The sequence below is a fragment of the Mus caroli genome, chromosome 5, assembly GCF_900094665.2.
Source record: "Mus caroli chromosome 5, CAROLI_EIJ_v1.1, whole genome shotgun sequence".
NCBI classification, from domain to species: domain Eukaryota; kingdom Metazoa; phylum Chordata; class Mammalia; order Rodentia; family Muridae; genus Mus; species Mus caroli.
Window position 1 is genome coordinate 110,693,046 of NC_034574.1, and position 18,958 is coordinate 110,712,003.

Genomic DNA, 18,958 nt, shown 5'->3' on the forward strand with positions numbered 1-18,958 from the left:
AACACATACATACACATACTACACACACATAATATGCACACATACATACACACCACACACATACATATATACACACATATACCACACACAGACACAGAGACATAAAACATATATATGTATGTACATATATACACACATACACACACACAACACACATGCATACATACACACCACACATATACCACATGCACACATACACATATACACACCACACACAGACACACAGACATATACACACATAGACACACATGCATACATACATGCACAACACACACACAATACATACATACCCACATATACTCTCATATACACACACACACACAACTATGCCTGTCATTTTTCATGAGGGACTGAACTTTTCCAGGGAAGACACATTGCTCGACTTTCTGGGATGCACTGTTTGCCATGTGCATAGAATTTGCAAAACCAGGTCAGCAGATAAGAACAGCAAACAAGTCTGAGCTGCTCAGAGCAGGAGCTCAGCTCAGGCTGCTCTTTGTGCTTCAACTTCGTTTCTCTGCAGTTCAGTTATTTTCCAAACTTTCCGAATAGCAAACACACACGTCTGGTTTCACTTCCATCTAACTCAGTATTCTTCCTCCCTCCTCTTTCCTCCCCCTCCTCCTCCATCCTACCTCCTTTCCCCCCTTTTTCTCAATTTACAAAAGTAACATGAGTTTATTGGAGAGAAATTAGAAAGGAGAGATAAGCAGACGGAAAATGTATAAAGCCCTAGGTCCAGCACGCGGAGATAAACCCTGCCAATACCCTGTGATCCGTCCTCTTTGTGAGTTTTCAATGCATATAAATTAGGTGAGCGATGTATACATTTTTTAAAACAGCAGTTCAGTTTACTGTTCAGATGAAAAGGAAACGTGACTCGGGCCAGCAACAAGTGCTCACAGGGTTTCAATATCCAACCCTGGAAGTCCACAAGTTCAATATCTGTTTGGTTATCTGTCATCTCGTACCTGATTTAGGGGGTGAGGGTGGGGACACGGGAAGCACCTCTGGGTTCAGCTAATGGTGTAGATCCCATGTTAAGAGGGAACATGTAAAACCTACCTTGGTATTATATCCTTCTCTCCCCAGTCCCGGAGGCGCGGTGGAGGTGGGCACAGGACCTTATGGCTTGGGAGACAGTGATAGAGTCAGGACTGGAAGGTGATGTCCACTCTGGTTCTGGCTAGAATAGTCTGCTTCTTGCTCTGCTCGACCACATGCCCTCACACCCCCGTCCCCCATGGGGCAGCCCCCACCTCCTCCGCCATGCTGGGCTCCTCCCTTCCATTGTTGCTCTTTTGACACCATGCATCTAGGACAGGAAGGCCATCTCCCCTGAGCTCAGTAGAAAAACGGGATTCCCAAAGTGTCCCTCTTTAAATCAGGGGTCTGCTTATTTGTGAAATCATCTTTCCTGGGGGCCTCCTAGAAAGTCCTAGAAAGATGTGAAGATTCAAGGCAGAGACCCAAATGGGGAGCCTATGGCCTCCCATGCTGGCAAGGGGAAACCCTGGATTCTTGTACACAATGTGTCAGTTTGTAAGTAGCATCCTTGCCCCGGTGTCAAGGTGACACCAGGAACTCTCAGTTCTGTGGCTTGTCAAAGAAGCTTCGAATAATGAAGATGGCCACCTTATCTCAATCTCCAAACTGCCAATGGAGAGGGTGTCCACACTGAGCAGGCACATCATGGGAAAGGATAGGAGAAGTGCATCCTGTCCCCAGTCAACAACTGGCCTGTGACCGCACCTCTGCTGAGCTACATGGAAACTGACCATGATGCGCGCGCGTGTGTGTGTGTGTGTGTGTGTGTGTGTGTGTGTGTGTGTGTGTTCCATCCCCACCCCCCAGTTCACAGAACACCACAGCTTCCAGAGATTTCTGGTAATTTGCCCCAGAAACTTGGAGAAGTTTCACCATGGCTCTTTTTTCTGAAGTGCGTGCTCCGAACTAGGTGGGCTTACTGCCTCAGTTTCCCCATCTGTCCTGTGGGAATAGTCAAAGCACCTCAGAGAACAAGGAAAACCAAATCTTAAAGAGAAAGCAAGAGCGAGAGAGGAAGAGAGCTAGAGAGAGGGGGAAGGGGAGGGGGAGAGAGAATGCAAAATAAAATAATTTAAAGATGAAATGGGTCATTCTGGGGAACACCACCAGAGATTATCCTCGGGCCTCTACACGAATATCCACACATGTGCACGCACTCCCACACATGTAAGAAGCAGGATTAGATGAGACAATTCAGCTACTGAAAGTCACCTAGAAGCCTCTATAATGGCCCCCACACCCTAGATAACTCCCAAAGATGACTGCCCCATCAGGATGCTACTGATCTTCTTGACAAGGAACACTTGGTTAGAAGTGGTCCCAAGTCAGCTCAGAGCCCCTGCCCTGGAGTGACGCTCTCTAAGGAGCCAACCCTGACTACCTTGTCAATGGACACCCCATGCTTATTCCTGTTTCTCTCCATAGAGTCTGCTGTAATCTATTCCCCCACCGCTGGTCTCCTCCATGAGACTATCCACTCCGAGCAAGGGATCTCCTTCCTGTCTGTCACCTGCACACACTGTGGATGCATTGAAGGGAAAGTCTCCCTCTTGGTCTAAGCCTTTCCAAGCTGTCTCTGGCAGAACTTGATTTGTTTCATAGAAAGCAGAGCCTTCCAGTTTAGAGCCTTTTGTGGGTCACAATATCGAACTAGGCTTTGGCTTCGTTTTGTTTTGTTTTGTTTTGTTTTTAACATTGTTTCCTGATGTGTTTCTCTTTGTCTCTATTAGGGAGTCTGGGATGGGGGAGGGGGCCTGGCGCTCCCTGTGGCAATAAAAGTAGGCTATGATTGAAGCTTCTTTTTGAAATACTGCTGCCCTCCGTTTCTTGTTGCTGTAATGAAATGCTTCAGCCTGGGAAGGTTATAGAGATTAAAGGATCATTCAGCTCAGGACTCTTGAGGATGGGTAGTCTAATTGCGTGGCTCCTGTACCTGGTGAGGGCAGCCACAATAAACAGCAGATGTATCATCTCCAATCTCTCCCTCCATTGTAGCCTATCAACGCCATCACAGGGACCCACGTAATGGCCTCAATTAGTCCTAATTCCTTTCCTAAGGCCTCATCTTCATGGCCATTCACAGTTAGGTTGAGGGGTTAAGTTTAGAACAAGTGAGTTTGAAGGGACACTTTGAAACCATAGCAGATAGCTGGAGTGTTCAACCCCCCACCCCCGTCTGTTATGCACAGGGGATGAATGAAGTCGCTGATCCAGCAAGCAGTCTGGAGTGGCCATGAAGGACAGAATCATGGATGATACTGCAGGCCGAGCTCAGAGACGCTGAGCATGTAAGGATCAGGGCTCAGGAAAGAGCACATCCCAAGATACCTTTAAACGGTGTTCTGCACTGGGCTTCTCGGTGTGAGGAAATGCTACTGTGGCCTGCAGATCTGCAGTGAGCTGGAGGTCTTATCTCCCGGGGGGCTTTTGATCTTGAATGTTTTCTCCCCATGCAAGTAAGACCAGAGAGGGTGAATGCCATCAAGTATAGTACAGTACCAGGCCATAGTGAGGGTGACAAAGAGAGTGTAGCATGGCCAGAGCCACATATCTCAGTCCTTAAAGGGTCAGGGCAGCCCACTTCTGGCCATTTAACAAATATCTCAGATCCAGCATCGGTAGGAAGAGAGACAAAAGAAAGACCACAAAGAATATGTGTCTCCCTCTTCCTTCCTGCTCTCTCTGAGCTCTGCAGCCATGTTTGTCAGGAGGAGGAAAGACAGGTGTGAGTTGTCAAAAGCCAAGCCCCAGGGCTGGGGAAATAGCTTTTGAGAAAGTGCTTGCTATTCAAGTCTAAGGACCCCAAATCCAGCTCTGTAAAACTCCCCATTTACATGCTGTGGAGGCAGAGACAGGTGGTTCCCTGCAGCTCATTGGCTAGCCAGGTCAGCCAAATGAGTGACTGACCCTGCCTCAAAACATAAGGTAGAGGGCAATTGAGAATGATACCTGCTGTCACTCTCTGGCTCCACATGCGTCAACACCTCACAACACCTTGCCCCTACATGCAAAGCCAAGACCTTCTCCCCTGGGGTCTAGCCTCAGCTCATTCCGACAACATTGTTTTCTTGCCCAGCTTGGATGTGAGCCCCAGGCAAACCCTTCCTTAATGGAACTCGATAATTCTTCATTTCCCAGGAACATGCTGAGTTACGCAGGTGACAAATTGCTGGCCCTTCCCATTTTTATAAGCAGCTAACCTGGCATTTTTTATTATTCTTATAAACTCGCCTGAGGTTTAATATCATCAGTGTTAGATTCATGGAGGACTTGGAAGCTGGAGATCGCCTGAAGCCAGAATTTGGTAGAGTGTGCAGCCTGTCACTTGGAATATGATTTATTGGCTCCAGCGACAGAGAAAGAGCATGGGACAATGCAGTGGGATTTTTGAGTGTTGCAAAGTTGGGGATGAGATGCTATGTCATTTGTAGCAGACATTTGTAAATCACCCTGACAACTGGAGAGCTTTAAAAATAACAACGGATTTGTAAAAACCAACTGCCTTGAGTACTCAAGGAATTCGAAGGCTGGGACAGCTCCCACCAAACACTGGGACAAGCTCTTTGGAGCCTGGCCTTGACTGGGTTACTCAAACACCCCCTACTGCATCCTACCTCAGGGCCTTTGCACTGGCTGGGCCAGCAGCTGGAACTCCCCCCCCCCACCCCGCCCCAGATTTTTTCATGTTTGGCTTCTTCATTAAGCTAACCCTAACCCTTCCCACAAGTTCCTCCTGACCTATATATATTGTGTATCCCTAATGGTGATCATTTTATCAATGGTTTTAAGAGTCACCATTCATGCACCAGATAGAGACTGTGCCTGCATGGTCTCAGTTTATTGTCACCAATCCATGCTAACTGCCCACTGGATTAGTGTCACATAGCTACTGTGACAGGTAGGCAGAAACAGAGAGTTTAAAGGAATAAAAAAAAAATCCGTTTTGGAAGTCAGATGTGCAGATGGGACCTCTGAGTTAAAATCCCAGTGCAGGCAGGGCAATATTCTCCCAGGGACTCCTGGGAGGGATCTTCTTCCTGCTTCTCTGGCAGTCGCCTTCCAGAATCTTCTGAGCCAGTACTTATGGTCTAGATCCATGATGCATTGCTCTGGCCTCATCCTCTCTCAGAGCTGCCTCTGGCTCTTCATTCTCTTTCCATTGGAGCCACCAGATGGTGCAGAATTGTCCCATCACCTTACCTTAAATTGGTCACATCTGCAGCATCCTTATATGCCATGGACAGCACTCAGTGGGACACTGGTTTGGGGGGTCTCTGTGTGAGCTCTTAGAAGTGGCTGACCTCCAAAAACACCAGCATTGTCCTCAAACCCCACCCCCTATCATCCACACCCGCTCTGGGTCCATTGGGCTTGCTGGTGAGCAGACAGGCATGGAGAGAGATGTGAATCCCTTTCATGGCTACTGTCTGGGTCAAGTGTGGCCACTTTAAACCAAGACCCTTAAAGGTTGACCCTGCTGGATGAGCTGGTCCCATTCCTGACAAGCCTATGGCAGACGAGCTTACAACACAGATTTTCCAACCCAGGGCCATCTTTGCTAACAGTTCATTGCACTTCTCAGATCAAAAAAAAAAAAAAAGTTCAAGGTAGCCTTGGGGCTACTGCCAGAAGCCAGGCTGGGAGAGGTAGGTGGCTTGCAGAGAAGGCAAAACCCTAGCAGTCTTTGTGCCTCTTTTAGGAGAAATGATTTGGTTACCCAAGAGGGATATGTGGATATACATGTGTGCATGTATATGTACCAAGAGGTGTGCATGGATACACACATGCATGTGAGTGCATATGTATATACACATACTGTCTCAGAAACTAATGGAGGACTGGTTAAAGCCCCTAGCCACTGAAGCACCTTCTCTTGACCTCCAGACTAACCGCTCCCAAGCACGCAGACTCCATTCATCTTCATTGTCCTAGCGGATGGTGGCAGAGATGTCATAGCTGTACTTACTGAAGATCTATGTGCCCCAGGGTCTCAGAAGAAGATGCTGTGAAGCAAGCAGTAGGCTCCTGAGCCAAGTGCCATGCAAGGGCCCTGGTTCCCATTGCCAGCTCTGGATGAAGGAGAGACATCTGCACAGCCATGGACTTAGCAGCACTGGGCACACTGCCCAATATATGTGTGGGTTAGCTTTAATGGTCTCAACTTGATGCAACCTAAAGTCACATGGGAAAAGTCTCAGTGAGGGACTGTCAGCACAGGTTAGCCTGTGAACATGTCTATGGGGAGTTGTCTTGATAATTACATGACATGGGAAAATCTACCCTGAATGTGAACCATACCCAGTCTGGGACCTGGACTGTGTAAGAGGTGGGGGGATATGTTTCCCCTCTCTCCACTCCTGATGGTAGATATGGCATAATCTGCTTCCTCCTTGACCATTCTCAGTGATGAGCTATGACCTAGAATTGTAAGCAGGAGAAACCCTCCCTCCCCTGTGTTGCTTTTTGTCAGGGAGCCACGGCCACAGAAACAAAACTAGAACAACACAGAACCAGCCTGAGTCTTCTGGTGAACACATAGGGCATTCTTCAGCCATTTAAAGAGGAGACTCTTGCATTCACAATCCACCAGTGAGCCTGCAGACACTATGCCCAAGGAAGGAGACAGACATGGAAGATGAATACGTTTTTACAGGAAAACCTTCAAAGGCCCTGCTCAACCAAGCATGGTGATTCACATCTGTAATCACAGCACTTGGGAGACTGAGGCAGGAGGATCTGGAGTCCCAGGCTAGCCTGGATTACACAGAGAGGCACTCTCTCAAAATGCACAGTCTGGGGATGTAACTCAATGGTACAGCGCTTACCTAGCATGCATAAATTAGATCTCTGCACTGAGGCAAAGAAGGAAAAAATTCACACTCTTAGAAAAGTGATGTGAGCTGGCCAGAGACCAGGGATGGGTGAGGGGCCTGGAGAGATGCTGGTCTAACAAGATAAAATGTCTTAGAACTAAGGTCAAGGTATCCATTGTTGTCATGGTAACTGGCTGATACATTTGTGTGTGTGTGGGGGGGGTGTGGGTGTGGGTGTGTGGGTGTGTGTATGAGAGAGAGAGAGAGAGATCATCACTAAGAACAGTGTTTATTATTAGCCCAAGATTAGTATTTAAAGTTCTGCATATGCTAATAATCTTGAATTAGTCACTCCACAATGTTTATATTCATCAAAATCTATTGTATACAATAAATAAATGCAAGTTTAAACCTGCTTATTGAAAAGAATCATCTCAGCCGGACCAGGTGGCCAAGGGCTATAATCCCAGTTATTTAAGGGGTTGAAGCAGGAAGGTCCCTGGGTTATAGAAGGATCTGAGGGGTAGCCTGGACAACTTAGGGGTACCCTACCTCCGAGAACTGGGAATGTACCTCAGTTGTAGGGTGCTTGCCTGACCTGCCCAAGGCCCCTCTCCAGTGATGATGACACAAATCCCTTTTGACACTTGTTTTCCTTTGTGGAGTAGAGCTGAGACCACACTGTGGTGACAGGAGATGCCCTCCATGGGCACAGGCACTGTTTGTTTATGTGCTGCCAAGAAAGACAGACAGCACCCATGGTATTCTGCCCGGTGACTTACTGCAAGGCACACACGCCCTGCTCTCTGAGATGCTAAATGTGAGTGTGCACCTTGGAGTCTTTGAAATGGCATGAAAATGTTGCCCCGCCTCCTGGCAGAGATGCTGGCTTCATATAAAGCCCTCAGCATGTGTGAACCCTATCTCACAGATGAGGATACTGTGGCTCCCCTCAGGTCATGACGTCATGAAGCTGGCTGTAAACAACCGGAGAGATGTGAGGTTACTTTGTATCTTTTGCTCTCCAGCAGCATCTTCTTTCAGAGAAAAGCTGGGAGGTGTGTGTGTGTGTGTGTGTGTGTGTGTGTGTCTGTGTGTCTGTGTGTCTGTGTGTCTGTGTGTGTGTGTGTGTGTTGACATGTGGCTGTGTGAGTGGGTAGGTTTATCCTTCCCACCCTGGATCTCAGTATCTGGTCTTGTAAAATAGGAAGAGGACCCAGACAGACCTCGCAGGATTTATGGAGGTCACACTGATCCCAAGTGTGCAGACTCACATCTTCTCTGGCCCATCCTCACATCCCCACTGTCCCAGAAGTGTTTGTAAGGTTCCCAGGGTCAGCCTCATTCCAGGCTCTGAGCCAGCCGGTTCCATAGACATTTGAGCTGACTGGGTTTTCTCCCCTCGGCCATCGGCCATCGGAGAGGTCAACATTGGTGGGAGCTCCATCTTGTTCGTTGTTTGTTTTGTTTTGTTTTGTTTTGTTTTGAGACAAGGGCTCTCATGGCCAACAAGCTCAGAAGGCTGCCTGTCTCTGTCTCCATTATGCTGAGATTACACAGTGTAGGTTCTGGGGATCAAACGAGCCCAGGTTTTTACAGGGCAAGCATTTTACCTCCTTAGCCGTCTCCCCAGGTCTTCTCACATACTTTTTTAAGTTTTTTTTTTTAATCAACTGAAGACCCACAGGCAAAAGTGTCCATCTCATCAGGGCAGAATAGGGTAGCTCTGTTCTCAGCTCTCAGATCTAAACATGCAGCTTTTCCTTCCAAAGCAGCTCTTCTGATACATGGACAGGTATATACAGAGAGACAGACAGATACAGAGACACACGGACACATTCAGAGGCACACATAAATACACAGAGACACTGGCACCACTCTTCCGGCTTCCAGCACACAGGCTAAGAGTGGCCTCTTCCAACAGTCTCAGGAAACTACTTCCATACGGTGAGCTTCACCCCGCTGTCTGCTGTCATGTGTTCTATTCATTTTACATAGCCATGTGACCATGTGTTGTCAGGTGGCTCCTTCATCGCGTCCCCAGTTTCTGTTGATGAACACAGATTGTCTTAGCTTCCACTGCTGTAATAAAGTGTAATGGATCAGGCGGCTTATAAAGAAAAGAAACTTTGTCATCTGTTGGAAAGATGACGTCTGAGACCCAGAGGCCAGCTCACTCCAGCTTTGGCAAGGACTCAGAGTGTTGCAGGCAGCCACCTTCACACTGTGTCCTCCCATGGTGTCAAGTCGCTGGTTGAATTTTCTGGTGCAACTTTCCTAAGGCTCCCCCTCACCATCTCTGTAGGTTCACACCTCTCCTGGCCATCACACTGGGAGTCAAAGATATCGGCACAGGAACTGGAGTCTACAGTTATTTAAGACTCTTACAGATTACTTCCAGGCTGGGACAATGGTAGAAGTGTAGACAGACTTTGGCTACCCTATAGGTTCTTCTTTCTTCCATCCATTTAAACCCCTAACACTAGATAGGCGGGATAGAGGGGAAAGAGGGTGCCATTATCATTAGCTACTTCCTGCTGATTCAGTGCATCGAGTTCCTTGGGGCAAGTTTGATCTTTGCCATCAGGATATCTAATTTTTTTTTTTTGTTTCTTCTTTGTGCATGACTATTTAACAAACAACAACAAACCGCCACCAACCAGTTGGGACCCTAGCATTTATAGAACATCAGAAAAGTCCCCAGGATTCCAAATGTCACACAATTGCAGGAACTATCTGGAGCTGGCAAAATCATGCTCCTTCTAGAACAAGAGGCATATCAGTCAGCTGCTATGGACAGTCTGAAGCAGCCCCATATCCCACACCTGGGATTAAAAGAAAAACATATTCGTGTACTATTTCTGTGTTTTGTTTTTTTGTTTGTTTGTTTAAAGAAATGGAGATTCTCACAACATGAAAGCTATTAGAATTTTTATTATGTTGTAGTTTGTATCTGAGGGTAAATGTGGGTATACCTGTCTGCTAGGCATGTTTCCAGGGGAGGAACTGTTGGCCATGGGCTATCTGCATATTTGGCTTTCGTAGATGAGTCAAATCATGGCTGTACCAGTGTCCACTCTGACGAGCACCCCCAGATAACTTAGCATAGTGAGACAGGAAGCAGCCACTGTCAGTGGTGGCCGAGAAGGGGACTTCACGTGGTCATCCTGAACCATAGATGCTGGGAGTCTTGGAGCCTGATGCAATTATTCTCTCATCTGCGTGCAGGAGGGAGGGCTCGGGTCTATAATGAGTGTAGGTGGCCGCTCGAGAACGAGGTATCCAGGGGAGGGAATCCACCCACGGTCGGTCTTCCATCTCTGATACTTAAATGTCAACAGAGCCAAATTGGCTGCTCAGCCAGCTCTTCCTCCACCTCTGCTGTTAAGGCTCAGCAAACTTGCCGCTGTGCCCGCCAAGAGGGGACACAGCCTTGAGTCATCTCAGACCACTTCCTGCTCATGCACTGGGTGACCTTGAACAGGTGATTCAGCCAGCCTGTGAGTCAGCTGCTCTTGGAACCTCACCCTGGGGGCAGGTGAAGAGACGAGTCCTCAACAAAGATCATGGATATGGAGTGGATGGACAGATGGACAGATAAGACAGATGGACAGGGTAGAGAGATAGGGCAGAAGGGATATACAGGTAAACGTGTCATTTCTCCTTTTGCACCTGTGTGATCACTATTTTATCAATCATAAAGACCTTGAGGACCTACTGTGTGTTGTGCAGGGAACAGTGCCTACATTTTGACACACCTACTCCTGGTGGTGCAGGAAGTCAGTCTCTCTCTCTCTCTCTCTCTCTCTCTCTCTCTCTCTCTCACACACACACACACACACACACACACACACACACACAACTTTATGATGCAAAAGCCAACTTATTTGTCAGGAGTACCCAGGGTTATGCAGCCCTCATGTGACAGATCAGAAGCCTAATCCCATAGAGTCTGACTTTTGTTCCCTAACCAGTGAGCTGGACTTTCCATCAGATGGCAGACAGCAGGCAGGACTCTATCTCATCCAGTCCTTCTAGTAATCTACAAAGCAGGTTTGTTCTGACAGATGAGGAAGCTACAGCCCAGAGGCACTGGCTAACCCATGCCAAGGCTTTACAGAAAGCAAGATACAGGACAGGGATTTGAACTGGGATTCTCTCTGATACCTAACACTCTCACTTTTACCCGAAGAACACAAATAATCCCAGGCAGGTCCAGTGTGCAGCAAAGGCTGAGCTGACACCAACGGAGCCCAGAGCACTTTAGCAATAAAGCTATAAATGAAAAGAAATGCATTCAAGCTGTTAACCTTATAGAGATGGAAAATTAATTATCATAATAATGGCTTCCACACTTTTTCTATCCAATGCTGGCTTCTGGAGGCTCTACTGGAGACAGAATTCACTCTTGCGTTTATTCACTCACTCATCCCTTTGGTGGCTCCCTGCAGCACCTGGTCTGTGTATGTCAGGAGTCAGGCTCACTGGAAAGGATGAGAAGGAGAAGCAGACAAGATGCAGAGTGAAAAGGTGTTGCTACCACACAATGTCCTTTCCCAGCCTGTCATTCATTCTAAACTACCAGTCCCTGAAACAAACTCAATGAAGCTGTAGATGGGCTTGTATACCCTCCGTCTAGACGGGTGTCCAATTGGGCGCCATTATCCCTACAGACACGCCCTTCCCCACCCCATGAATAGACTGTGCCATTTGCCAATGACACTCAGCACACAGAAGCCACAGCTTTGCTGCTTCTGTCCCCACATTGGGACTCCCAGCTGGGACACATGGCAGACAGTGTAGTCTGAGCGGTGTGAGGGACCTAAAGTTATTTGTGTATGACAGCTTTCCCTTGAGATGTGAGCCAGGCATGGTGACACACAGGCCTGTAATCCCAGCAGCTGAGAGGCTGAAGTAGGAGGACCATGAGTTTGAGGCCAGCCCGAGCTGTATAGTGACAGTCTGTCTCCAAAAGGGCTAAGGGGGAACTGGAGACTGTTCGGTTCAGTGCTGGCCTTATAAGCCTGAAGGGCTGATTTTAATCTCTTGGAACCTGTGTAAAGAAATATGCATACTCTCAGTGCTAGCAAAAATGGATGGATTCCCTGGGACTCAACAACCAGCCATCCAAGCCTACATGCTGAGCCTGAACTTACTTAGACCCTACCTCAAAAAACAAAAAAACAAAAACAAAAACAACCCCACAGTGGCTGGCACCTGAGAAATGACAGCAAAAGTTGTTATCTGGCCTCCATATGCATGTGCACACAAGTACATGTACATCTGTATACACACGTGTGCCTGCCTGTACACACGTGAACATGCATACACTGCACGTACACACATACACATACTCATATACTCACATTCACACACACACGTTCATACACACACACATACGTACATACATACACACACACACACACAGCAGGGTAGGTAAGCCTACTGTCTTCTCTTAATCACTGTCTATTCTTGTAAAGAGACACCATGACCAAAGCAAATACATGAGAGGCCATTCTTATTCAACCACCCCGGGCACTTCTGGACCTGGCTAGATTTTGCAGGCGTCTACATGGCAGGAAGCACCTGGCATCCCTCAAGAATCTACACGGACATCTTTGCAGGTCATCACCCCAGAACCAGCTCTGGGGTTCAAGTACAAGGCCTCTTACTGTCCCATGGACATCATGGTGACACATCGGCTCAGCTCTTTGTGACCTCTGATGACTGATGTATGTGGACCATCTTTCTCACCACTAACGGTCATTTCCCTGGATGATCTTGTTCTTTTTACCTTGCAGCCTCTGTAAGGGACGGACACTCTACTCTGTGGTGAGGGATGCCAAGATTGTCTTGGATGTCAACAAAACCAGGCAGATCGCGCAAGAGATTGTAAAGGTACTGTGAGTTGTAGGCCCCCTACCTGGACTTAGAAAGATTCAGCCCCCTCTCACCAACCCTTCAAGGATCCTAAGACCTAGGGTCTGTGTTAAACCACCAGTCTGGATCTCAGTGACATTAGATTTAGTCTGAAAAACACCAGGTGGTGTGTACAAAGAATCTGTGAAAATACAGCCCTTAGGAATACTGTCCCAAATGTGTTTTCTGGCTAGCATCTCATAACCATGACACCTAGGTACAGGGAAAGGCCAGCGAGTATTGGCGAGCCCCACAGCTATCTTAGATAGTAGATCCATTCCTTCCAGGTCACTCTGATAGAAGGGAGGCTCATTTTTGTCTCATGGTTTAGATCATTGTCATAAGAATGATAGGGGATAGCAGCCCAGTTCATAATGACGCTCTGGTCATTACGGGACAGAGATGGTTCAATGTCACAGTAGCTCAGAAGGCAGAAAGTGAGACAGGAAATGGTCACAGATAACATTTCCTCAGAGACCTGCTCCAAGTAGCCCTGTTTCCTCCAGTAGGCTCCACCTCCCCAGAACTTTATAAAGCAGTCACCAGTTAGGTGAAAACATTCACCTGAGGGGGACCCTTCAGATTCAGACCATTACCATTAGCAACAGTTATACCCAAGTCCTGGAATTCCCATGAACACTCAGTCATCTTGTCTCTCTAAAGCCAGGGAAGCATCAAGTTGCCGAGTGTTGCTCTGAATGAACTCAGATAAGCCATCCGAAGTCTCCCAACAGCTGCCTTCTTGGTGGGTTGGATTCAGGTTCTCAGTTCCCATCAGAAGTTTTTGGAGTGGGCTATAAGAGCACAGATATGGGAACTGCTCACCGAGACAAAAAAACTAAAAAATTCTAAACATTTTCTAATTGTTTACTCTTGAGCTAGGCCGCCAATGGTTCTCCCTCTGTGTTCCAGATGCGGGGTCATGAAAGGTCTCTTGAGTGTCTCAGGTCATTCTTTGTGGCTGTGTTCTGAGGGACAGAGGGAGCAAGGCCCCTTTAAAATGGAATTGAGGAGAAATGGCTCATGGGACTCCTTTCTCTAATGTCCTCATCCTTTCTGGTGTCCCTACTCCCCTCCCCCCAAACCCCCACTCCCGGGACGCTTTTCCTTCCTTTATTCTACAGGAAGCAGATTGGCTCCAGAGACAGCTTTGCAGGGATCTGGGGGTGATGGTGGGCTGTGACCCACATGCACTTAGCCCTCCAAGCTCCATGGGTGGACCCTACATCCTTGAGGCTCCAAGCAAGGGTAGCAAGGAAGTGCCGGGGTTATCTCTAAGGAGTCTCTGTCTCCTTGTCGCTTACAGGGCATGGGTTACCTCCACGCCAAGGGGATCCTTCATAAGGATCTCAAATCGAAGAACGTCTTTTATGACAACGGCAAAGTGGTCATCACAGACTTCGGGCTCTTCAGCATTTCCGGGGTGCTGCAGGCTGGCCGGTAAGAGGTGACAGGTGACAGAGGGGTTCTTGATAAATGAGCATCACAGGATGGGAGCACACCCCAAATGTCCTGAGTGACTCAGATTGGGGGTTGAACCTCTCTTGGTTGTGGAAAATTGTGGCTAGGCTCCCATGCCAGTCAGAGTCGCCAAAGTCATTCTCTTGATCCTGTGAGCCTTGCTTGTTTGTCCTGAAAGTAGCACTTTTGAGAGCGTGCCATAAAATCCCTAAATCTCACAAACTCTTGACCTGGGCTGGAGGGCTTTCCTCTTTTGCCTGGGGAAGGGGTTGGCTTTCCTAGGGTGGGTTCAGCTAAGCCCTAAGCTCCAAGCTGTTTTAGGAATTCATTTTAGTCCAGCAACCAAAGACAGCGATGGTTTTAGGTGCCAGGTGGGGTTCCAACAGTTCTTCACTGTGGCTGTGGCCAAGGTAAGCAGTCTCTGAATTTGAGTTTATTTGAAAATGCCTCCCTTCTAGCATCCTTGTAAAGATAAAACAGGAGAATACAGGACAAGCATCCAGCACAGGACCCTGAGTAGCATCAGACACTGGGCAAATAGCTGTCCTGCTGTGTTGTAATTAGCATGCATTTGCATATACCTCCCCAGGATCACCCAGGGAATGATTAACCATCTTTAAGTAATTAACTCTCAGAGGCCACTCACCCTGGAGCCAGCCACACTGAGTCAACCATGCGAGAAACAGCTTGATCCCAAATAAACAGCCTATAACTCAAAAGGTCTGCCCTCTCGGATTTTAATTTGGAGTGTGTGCTGTGTACACACGCACCGTGCATGCATACATCTTAAATTCCTGCATCATCTAATGAATGGCCTCTCTCCATGGGGAGACAGCGCTGTGATTTTTTTTCTCATGGTGTTTAACTTTCTGCTATTCTGGAGAGCCACAGTTCTCTGAGGGACATCCTCCTGTCTTCCCAAAGGACTTTATCCCTGCTGTGAGCTACCTTTGAATTTGAGCCAGAATGCTTGAAATTTAACAGAACATGACATAAGCTGTATCTGAGTGGTGTACTAACATACAGCAAGCAGCCTTGGTTTCTGTGTTCAGGTGTCACACACAAATACACACACACATCCAAATGGAATGTTCCAGGTTCTAAAACTACGGCATGAAGATACGTAGAGGGAAGCAAACAGATCAGTAGACACAAGGAGAGAGTGAGTCAGTGAAGGAGCAGGTATGGCTCCTTTTTTCCTCTGGCCCCACAGCAGTACCAAGGTCCCTGGCTTATTGAGAGAATCATACCTACTTTTGTGTGCCAGGACCCAGGAGTCAGAGCAGGGTTAGGGACACAAATGGTGACGTCACTATGAACCCAAGTATTTACATGGGACGAATGGAGGCTGGATAAGTGTTTTCTTTAACTAGATTTGGAATTGGTCAAAACATTAGATCCGTCCCTCCTGGTGACCTGTTCCTCACTGTGAACAGAATACCTGGCCCAAACAGCTTAAGGGAAGAAGGATATATCAAGGTTCCCAGATTCTTGCATTCAGCATGGCTGCTTGGTCCCATGCTGTTGGGCAGGCATTTTGGAGGCAGAGCCCAGGTGGAAGAGAAACCTCTCTGCCTCATGGCTGACAGGAAGTGGGAAATGACAGACAGTAAGTAGCTGGGGATGACTCCCTGGGAAACTCATGGCACCCCATGACTCACTTCCTTCAGCGAGGTTCTGCCTAGTTGAACCTCCCAAAATAATACCACTGTCTGGGGACCAAGCCTCCAACAGTGAGCCTTTGGGGACCACTTCACAGTTACAATGTAACAGTGAGCCTTTAGGGACCACTTCACAGTTACAATGTATTGCTGAGCCTTTGGGAGTCACTTTACAGTTACAATGTAATGGTGAACCTTTGGGGACCACTTCACAGTTACAATGTAACAGTGAGCCTTTGGGAACCACTTCACAGTTACAATGTAACACCTGTCTACATCTGCCTGCCTACCTCACTGAGGAAGGTAGGAGTGAGAGTCTCTGACTATATTCCTCTTCTGCTCTGTTGCTGAGACCACACTGCAGAGCTGGGGAAGAGGAAGAGGGAAACTTGGACACTTTTTCCTTCCACTCCTCCTAGAGACCTCAGTGGGGGGACCAACCAGGAAAGGAATCCAGCCAAGTTAAAGACAAGAAGTCTTCTTGCCTTGTCCAGACAATGGTCACTCCTTCACCTCCAGGTGGGAACCCTGGCTGTCAGCACGTGTCCATCTAGTGTCAGGATAGGTAGTAGATTTTCAGAAACAGTGCCAATCAGGAGCTAGCAGGAGACCCCATTGAACATGGAACATTTGGAGCCCTGCCCAGCAGCCTGGGGATGGATGCTGGGAGCTGAGCTAAGAAAAGAGTCAGAACTGTGGGCAACAACAATACTATGAAACCTAAGTTCCCAAGTCTGTGTCTCTGTTCAGCTAAGCAGCACATGGCCACTGAGAGCTTTGTGGGGTACTCATCAAGTGGGGTTACTCTAGTAAGGTAGCAAGGTGGGGTGCTGATGAAGTACACGGGTAATATTTTTTCCTGTTTCTTCGGCTTCAAGATCAAGGCCTTGCTGACTATTTCTGCAGGTTTATAGATGTCTACTGTGTCCTTGTATCATCTCTCAGATGGATTGAATTGGGGGGAGGCAGCCTATTGTGGGTGGGGCCATCACTGGGCTGGTGGTCCTGGGTTCTATAAGAAAGCAGGCTGAGCAAGCCAGTAAGCAGCACCCTTCATGGCCTCTGCATCAGCTCCTGCCTCCAAGTCCCTGCCCTGTGTGAGTTCCTGTCCTGACTTCCTTTGATGATGAACTGTGGCTTGGAAGTGCAAGCTGAATAAGCCTTTTCCTTGCCAAGTTTTTTTATTTTGGCATTTCATCACAGTAATAGCAGCCTTGACCAAGACAGAAGTTGGTACCAGAAGTAGGGTCTTTCCCTGAGGCCTCCACTCCCCTTATTTCATTTTGAAGCAGGTCTTTCCTTAAGTGCTTTATCTCCTTGAGCATAGGACTCATTACACTCCATCACACTTGCTGGTACTCCTCTCTTCTCTAACTGTCCCTTTGTATTTCTCTTTGTCCAGCTTCCTCCTTTTCCTTATAGATCTGCAGGATCTCCCAAGGCCATTAATCTAAAACTCTTCAATTTGGCCTCAGGCAGATTTTAGGACAAGGAATAAAAACAGCTGCATTCTTTGCCAAAACATCACAATAACAACGTCCAGGTCACTTACTAATGTTCTTCCCCTCTGGAACTTCATGAGGTGGGCCCACAGTTCAAATTGCCCTCAGCACCGTCTTTCTTGCTCCCACTAGGAGAGCTCATTAGCCCTCCTTAAAATGCCCAAATCCTTTCCTAGTCTAGAGTCCTCCACATTCCTCCAACAAACAGCGTGGTCAGGCCTGTTGCAGCAATACCACAGTCCCTGTGTGGTGGTTTGAAGAGATATGGCCTCTATAGACTCTTATGTTTGAGTGCTTGACCCATAGGGAGTGACACTATTAGGAGATGTGGCCTTGTTGGAGGAAGTGTGTCTCTGTGGGGGCAGGCTTTGGGGTGCTCAAGCTACATACACACACACACGTGTGTGTGTGTATATATATATATATATATATATATATATATATATATATGTATATATGTATGTGTATATAGTATATGTATATAATTATATATAATATATGTATTATACATAGACACACACACACACACATATACATATACCTGCCTAGCCATCTTCCTAGTGTGTACATGCACACACTAGGAAGATGGCTAGGCAGGTAAAGGCCAAACCTAATGACCTGAGTTGAGTCCCTGGGATCCACATGGTAGGAGAGAACCAACTCCCACAGTTGTCCTCTGACTTATACACACACACACACACACACACACTACCTCCCACCACCTACAAATAAATTAAGAAATAAATTTCAAAGGTTTAAAAAGTAAATACATGACACAAAGAATAAATTACTGGCATATATTCATTGTACCAAACAATGGGTTTCATTGTGACGGTCACACATCTCTGTATCATGTACTTCCCTCAAATTTAGCCTCCAATGGCCCTCTCTGTGCGTCTCCATTCTTTCTGGTCCCTTCTCTTTCCCCAGTAGTGCCTCTTTCTGCTTTCATGTCATGTAAAAATTTTATGTCATTATTTTTATGTCATATCAATTAATGAGCCTACAAGTCCTGCCTTTAGTGATAGTCACACTGAGAGTCTAGACTTTAACATGAGAATCTGAGGGACCATCGGAGTCCATAACAGCACAGGATAGATGACAGATAGGGACTTGCATTCAGTGAGTATGCACCTGATATCCTGAGCCTATGGAATGGGTAGAGTGGTGGGAACAGGACTTCATATAGAGTAGCAACAGTACTCCAGACCTTCTGTCCAGGATGTGAAGGGCTGAGTGGGGTCTTTCTCCTCAGGGTTGCTGTCTCCCAGAACACCCCAGAGAGCTGCAGCAAGGGGGTCTAGCATCAGGAGTGACCACAGAGATGTGGCATACTGCAGCTACTTACCACGATGACACCCTAGGCTTAGCCAAGATGAGCCCTGTGTTCTTACCTGTATGGGCAAGAGAGTATTCCTCAGGGGGTGTCTTAGTCAGGGTTTCTATTCCTGCACAAACATTATGACCAAGAAGCAAGTTGGGGAGGAAAGGGTTTATTCAGCTTACACTTCCATACTGCTGTTCATCACCAAAGGAAGTCAGGACTGGAACTCAG

At 47.3% G+C, this 18,958-nt stretch overlaps 1 protein-coding gene across 1 annotated transcript in view; it reads left to right on the forward strand.

Moving 5' to 3' along the window:
- Positions 1-18,958, forward strand: part of Ksr2 (kinase suppressor of ras 2) — a 368,380-nt gene that overhangs the window by 334,489 nt on the left and 14,933 nt on the right. Inside the window, exons 15-16 of the mRNA XM_029476906.1 lie at positions 12,662-12,758; positions 14,086-14,219. Of these exons, the coding sequence (XP_029332766.1) occupies positions 12,662-12,758; positions 14,086-14,219 (231 nt within the window). The remainder of the gene's footprint in view (positions 1-12,661; positions 12,759-14,085; positions 14,220-18,958) is intronic.